At 36.5% G+C, this 6,919-nt stretch overlaps 1 protein-coding gene across 2 annotated transcripts in view; it reads right to left on the bottom strand.

Moving 5' to 3' along the window:
• Skap2 (src kinase associated phosphoprotein 2) overlaps nucleotides 1-6,919 on the bottom strand; it is a 173,309-nt gene that overhangs the window by 27,270 nt on the left and 139,120 nt on the right. The window contains exon 10 of one of the 2 annotated variants that reach the window (XM_013024470.1): nucleotides 1,875-1,984. The exons of the other annotated variant lie outside the window; for it this stretch is intronic. Coding sequence (XP_012879924.1) covers nucleotides 1,890-1,984 — 95 coding nt within the window. The 3' untranslated portion in view covers nucleotides 1,875-1,889. Of the gene's footprint in view, nucleotides 1-1,874; nucleotides 1,985-6,919 lie in introns of those variants that run through there. 2 annotated transcript variants of the gene reach the window in all.

The raw sequence follows: 6,919 nt of genomic DNA, 5'->3' as shown, positions 1-6,919 counted from the left end.
CTTTTTTCTTTTTGCTTATGTGGTGCTGAGGAATCGAACCCAGGGCCTCATGCATGCAAGGCAAGCGCTCTACCACTGAGCCACCTTCCCAGCCCCCATGGGATTTTTATTTGGAAGTAAATTTTGAACTATCAATACAAATGCCAAGATACCACATAAAGCATTCACAAGAACTTTTTTTCTTTCATTGTTTGAACTGTTGTCAAACATTTCCTTCATAATCAAACATACAACAGAGAAAGAGTACATTTTTATAATTTGCATGCAATGAAAAAACAAGTGTATATATTTTTACCAAGTTTGATAGACACTACTAGGGTTGACAGTTTAAGTCTGTGAGAAATTATGTAATAAAAATAACCAGATTTTATTCAGCCATCTACCACTCCCATAACTAAATGTTAATCTAAGTAATAAATCTTGCTGCCAATCCTTCTTCGGGTATATACTTACATTAACTTATGGTGTCACTCTCCATACCTTGGTTCTTAACAACAGAAAACATGTAAAATTAGGGCAAGCATTTGCAAAAAAAATTTAAAATCCATCTTATTATAAGCATGAATATGTGCATGATGTAATTTCTCCCCAAGCAATGGACTTTCAAACCACCAGGAAATCACCAGAACTGAATTTGCCAGTATATTTTGTTTATATCCAAGAGGTACATTTATACAAAAAGCGCTGAAAAATCAAACTTAGTGTTTAGGAGTAGGTTAGAAAATTCAGCCACCATTTGAAAACAGTTTAAAAATGACTACCAGAAGCAAGTTCACTAAATTTATTTTTTTAAATCAGAAAACATTTCTTACAAAAGAGCATTACATTCTGCACACTGAACAAATGCCAGAGACATGTGAACTATTGTTACTTTCTCCCTGTCCCTCCCCCCAAATATTTACAGTGACCACAAAGCAAGGTGTCCACAGTAATTATATAGGGGGATTTTTTTTAACCACCAACAATGAACAAAAAATAAAATCCACTTCACTGTTTCAAATTTTCAATGTCAGTTTTTGCATGCCCCCAATCCTGTTTGTAAGGAACTAAAACATTACATCTGGTGAACAGCAAAGATTTCACTATACCTCAAAAGCAAAACACCTATGAAGCAGAGGAATGTTGGCTTTGTGCTGACAATACAAGAACTTCCATGGAAAAGATAATAAAATCTAATTTGGTGAATGTTTTTAAATCTTATAAGAGAAAATACTCAGACTAAAAAACTTGACTAGAATCTGGCATAAAGAGGATGTTAGATAAATACTGCATGAACAAGCAGGTACAATAATCATGAAAATAAATTCTAACACATTCATTTATTAACAAACCTCTTCCCATCACTAAAAATCCAAACAAACATGTAAGAACAAGCAATCAAGATTCGAGGCAATAATCTGCTTCCTAATATATTAGAAATATACACATTCTGTCGGGTGCCAGTGGCACCTAGCTACTCAGGAGGCTGAGATCTGAGGATTGCATTTCAAAGCCAGCCCGGGCAGAAAAGTCCATGAGACTCTTATCTCCACTAAGCCACCAGAAAACCGGAAGTGGCACTGTGGCTCAAGTAGTAGAGTACTAGCCTTAGCTGAAGAGCTCATGTGTTGCCCAGAACCTGAGTTAAAGCCCCAAGACCAAACAAATAAAATAAAAATAAGAATAAAAGAAAAAATATACACACTCACATACTGTTTTATTTGGGTCTACTATTAAACATTTTATTTTGGTATTGGGGTTCAATGTCACCATACAATACTAATTAATACCTCAAATAGTCAATGTTTGCAGGTTAATATATTCCACTCAACATTTAATAACAGTAAACAAAAACAGTTCAGCTATGCAGTAAAATCCATCAAACCACACAGATGGTTATAAGGTTTTCATTATGTGGTTTCCATAGCAATCATATTGCAAATCTGGAAGCTTCTTGCAAATAGGCAGCTTGTATTTACATGCCTCTCAGCTGCAGCACAAAACTCTTCAACATGTGAAGTTATTATTCCAATCACACGTTGTTAGAAGAATCACCAAGAGATTTGTGTGTGAGAGAGACAGAGAGAGAGAACGAGAGAAAGAAAGAGATTAGACAAGATTAAAATAACAGTAAAGCGAACTAAACATGGAAGATAAATCATATATAGTCAGTCACAGTTCTACTAATTGATGAGTATTAGAAATGTTCTGGTAGTTATTAAAAGGTTTTGACATCGAACCGTATTGAACTAAGAAACTTCTAGGAGCAATCAAGCCCTATAGAATCCCAAAGCATAAACTTTGCCCACCTCTCCTTTTAACAGTTATTTGGACTTCTGTCTGGTTGGCCAAAGGGAGGAAGAAGAGGTAATCCAGTCTTCCCAAATCTTTTTAGGGAAATGCTTACAGTGAGAAAAGTTAAAGCCTTTATAAAATCAATTTAATTTACAAATTGATCGACTTCCAGAACAGATGGATTATTACCTAATAAAGATCACAAATCTGTATAGCTATGCAATTTTTATGAAACTGCCTTTTCTGGCATACTAGTGCTTATTTTTAGGATAACCTAAAAAAAAAAGAATGATATAAGCAGATAACATTGCTTAAGAAAGGCTAAAGACTTGGTTAGTACTCACGCAGAGCACAGAACTTAATCATGGCTGAGGACTGATTATTATCTCTTCTATAGAGAAGGCAATAGATGAAAAATCTTTGATTCACACAAGGACCACCTTTCTCATAAAACAGTTTCAGTAAACAGCCTTACTGAATTACATTATCTTCTAAAAGATATAAAGCACCAAATGAAAACCTGTGTTCATGCTGGCAAGGATGCAGCCAAAAGGGAATCCTAATACACTATTAGTGGGAATGTAAACTTGTTCAACCACTCTGGAAAGCAATATGGAGATTCTTCAAAGAATTAAACATAGAACTACCTTATGATCCAGCAGTTCCACTCTTGGGCATTTACCCAAAAGATTACAAACCAGAATAAACTAAAACTACTAGCATAACCATGTTCATTCTATACCTTGGCAATTCACTATAGCCAAGGTATGGAATCTGTCCACATGCCCCTCAATGTATGAGTGGATCAAGAAAATGTGGTATATATACACACTGGAATTTTACTCATCAGTTAGAAAGAACATTATTGTACCATTTACAAAGAAATGAAAACTTGGAAAAATTATGTTAAATGAAGCAAGGTCAGGCCCAGAGAGAAAAAAGATCCATGTTTTTCCCTAATAAGTGGGAGCTAGATTTAGCTTGCAAACTCTTAAGTAAATACATTGGGTAGTATGCAAGTGTATACAAATTTATTAACTGAAAGACATTTCAATGTAGATTCTAGGGAGATCTCAAATAGTGTGATGCCATAGAAAGGCAAAATTAAAGTTCAGCAAAATAAAACACCAGGAAGCAGACACTGGGCTACTTACAGGGGGTAGGGTGGGGTCAAGGAGAAAAGGGTAGATAATGAAGAGAAGTGGAAGGAGAAATGCAGACAAGAATCCAATGTATATCCTACAAAATTAAGAAGAGCGAGGGAAGAGGTGGGTGGGGGAGGAGTAGGTGAGAATGTTGAAAAGGGTGACACTGATTATGTTGTATTCATAAACTGCTTTGTTACATGGCATCTCTTTTTACAACTACCTAAATAATAATTTAAAAAAAAACAAGCATGATTTCAGGGGAAAAAAATAAAACCTATGTACCCAGGCTTCACTTGACTATGTGATAATATATTTTTTCTCAAGAACAGTTAATAGTCACTGTTTGAATGTTCATACATTTATCTCCTTGTAAATGCATATGCATATTAAATATATATATATACTAAATCCTCATAGCAACTATAGACATTATATCCTCATTACTTTATGACTGCAAAAAATGAAAATTAGCTTGACAATTGTCCAAATAAAGTACATGTGAGCTGGAATTTAAACTACAGGCATGTGCTACTAAGCCTTACCTCTAAGACAGTGCCTCTCCCTTGATTTTCTTTAAAATCTTCAACTTAGAGGTTGTGAGTATAGCTCAGTGGCATGAGTTAGGTCTTGGGCTCAAATCCCCAACATGTTTCTCTATCTCTCTCTCTGTCTCTGTCTCTGCCTCTCTCTGTCTCTCTCTCTCTCTCTCTCTCTCTCTCACACACACACACACAAAACTTATAAAGGTATCATTTTCTAAAACCTTAAATATTATCTCTTTGTGGACTTGGAAAACATTTTCCACAGGTGGGCAGGTGCTATACTAGCAAGCACTAACCTGAAACAATCATTTTAGTGCTGCTCTAGAAACAGTTTTAATTGGAATGTCAAAAAACATTTCTGGGTCCTTTCTATTCTCCCTGCTTTCTTTGCCTGGTGCTTCCTATTCTCCCAGCTTTCTTCCTTCAACTATGTCTTTTCAACGACTCAACTACCCTAACAACAGCACACAGTATTAAATACTCTCCAAAGCATTCTAACACAACTTGTAATAGAAAACAGAATTATTTTCCAGGCCAACAAGTTTCTCTTCTTTCTCATTTAATTTTGTAAAGAAAACATGTTTAAATGGAGATGGTAATAGTGAGTGTTTCTATACACACAGATCTGAAAGAAGTTCACCTAGACTTTGGAGCAATAGGCTCTCCTGCATATGTCACCAAGGGTTTAAGTCTAGCACACTGCCAACAAGATGTTGTAAGTGGATGGAATGGATGGCAGGAGGAAAGTGAAAAGACAAATGGATGGTCTTGGAAGTGGGACAACTATTTAAGTGATAGAATGCCAGCCTTTAGGAAAAAAGCCAAGGCAAAGACCTCGACCCTGAGTTCAAACCCCAGTTCCGGCAGGCACAAACATACACACACATACACACACACACACATACACACACACACACACACACACACACAGGCCACTCTCAATGGTACAATGTGAAACAAGGGAGCCAAGTTGAGAGGTGTGCACAAGTGATCCCTTGCCCATTCTTCTACCCTAAGACCTATAGTGATCAGCCAAAGCTGAAGGAAAGGTTGGAAAAGTTGAACAGTAGAGTTAAAGGTATACAGGCAAGTTCCGCAATTATCAGTGAGAATGAATCCACAAGGGCCTATATATCAGAACTACTGCTGATATAAATGTGATACTTCTAAAAGATGTTTCTGTTTACTAGTTTGTCATGTATTTGAGCCTATTATATATATATATATATATATACACACACACACACATATATATAATAGAAGCATGTGCTTAAATTTTAGCAATATATAAATTTTATATAAATGGACATCAGGAGAAAGACAACTGAAATGGCACAGTCATGTGTACTCTACAGAGTAGGGCGTATTGTGTAGCTTCTGTTTCATGCCACCTTGACACTTCCAAATCCTCTGTCATCTCGGTACAGAACTTCCAAAGCAGGAAGGATAATGTCTCTCCGAAGCTCTCCACACAAGGATTTAAGGAAGACATTGTGATAACACAGATGTCTAATGGGGGTGCATCAATTAGTGCATAGCATCATGCTTATTACCTTGGAAGTGAGGTATTTTTCAACAATTTAGCAACCAACAAGGCCAACATGATATCAAAAGCACAAATAAATTAGCAAAGCTGTTCAAAGTAGGTTAAAAATATTAACTTGGACATTCTATATTTAGAAGGTTTAATATGAAAAGGTTACCATTAATCGTACTTCAAATGCAAAAGAAATATCACTAGATGGTATTAAATTTCTGTACTGTGATATTAAAGTTAATAATTTAAATACAAATCTGCAAAAGTAAAAATGATCATTTTTCATACCAACATTACCAATGATAACAATCATGGTTGGGATGTTGAGGGTGGGGGAAAACCCCTCAAACTTAAGCAATATCAGGAAAAAAATAATCTCAGAAGGGAAAAGAAACCTTGGGTTATCATGTTAAATTTCCCCATTTCATAAAAAGGGAGGTAAACTGGGGAAACTGACCACCTGAGCCAAGGACACACTCTCTGTATCCTGTACCACTGTAATATGTTCTGGCACATTTCTGAAAATATCCATTGTTGATGACTGAAGCCAAGACTTACCTATTTCAGAAGCATTCTCATTTATGCATGGTGACCTACAAGCAATTATGACAGATGAAGAAAACATGCAGATTAAAAGTAATTGTTTTAGCCAACTGCTGGAGGTTCACACCTATAACCCTGGATACTCAAGAGGCTGAGATCTGAGGATCATGCTTTGAAACAAGCCAAGGAACGAAGACCATAAGACTCCTATGTCCATAAACTACAAAAAAAAAAAAAAAACTAGAGGGGGAGCTGTGATAGAGTGATAGAGTGATAAGTGATAGAGTGTTAGCCTTGAGCACAAAAACTGAGGGACAGCCCACTGGCCCTGAGTTCAAGCCCCAGGACTGGCACATAAATTAAGTAAGTTTTAATAGGCCAGATCCTGTCATCATAATGATGATTCAGAAAATGATCCTAACTTCTCAAGAGGTCTACAGAATTCTACAGAATGTGGAGTCTGGCCTCAATGTACTATTTGCCTTATGCTACCATATATCTTAGAATTTTCTAACAATTTCTACAATGCTATAATTCTTTTAACCCAGGAAGGTTTGAATTAAATTATTTCTCTTGTATAGGAACTTCTGGTTGGTCCTGCACTTCTGGGGTGACTGTGTGTGTGTGTGTGTGTGTGTGTGTGTGTGTGCGTGTGTGTGTGTGTGTGTGTGTGTGTGTGTATTTCCCCCTTTGAATTAACCTTTTTCAAGCCAAGTTGGGTTTTTATACCACCTTTATATAGTTATTGGTTCTTCTGGGCTCTTCTTTTTAATAAGAATATCCCAGGGGCTGGGAAGGTGGCTCAGTGGTAGAGCGCTTGCCTTGCATGCATGAGGCCCTGGGTTCAATTCCTCAGCACCACATAAGCAAAAAGA

The sequence above is a fragment of the Dipodomys ordii genome, unplaced genomic scaffold, assembly GCF_000151885.1.
Source record: "Dipodomys ordii isolate 6190 unplaced genomic scaffold, Dord_2.0 Scaffold76, whole genome shotgun sequence".
NCBI lineage: Eukaryota > Metazoa > Chordata > Mammalia > Rodentia > Heteromyidae > Dipodomys > Dipodomys ordii.
Note: the sequence above shows the minus strand (reverse complement) of the source record. Positions and strands in the feature narration are given on the sequence as shown.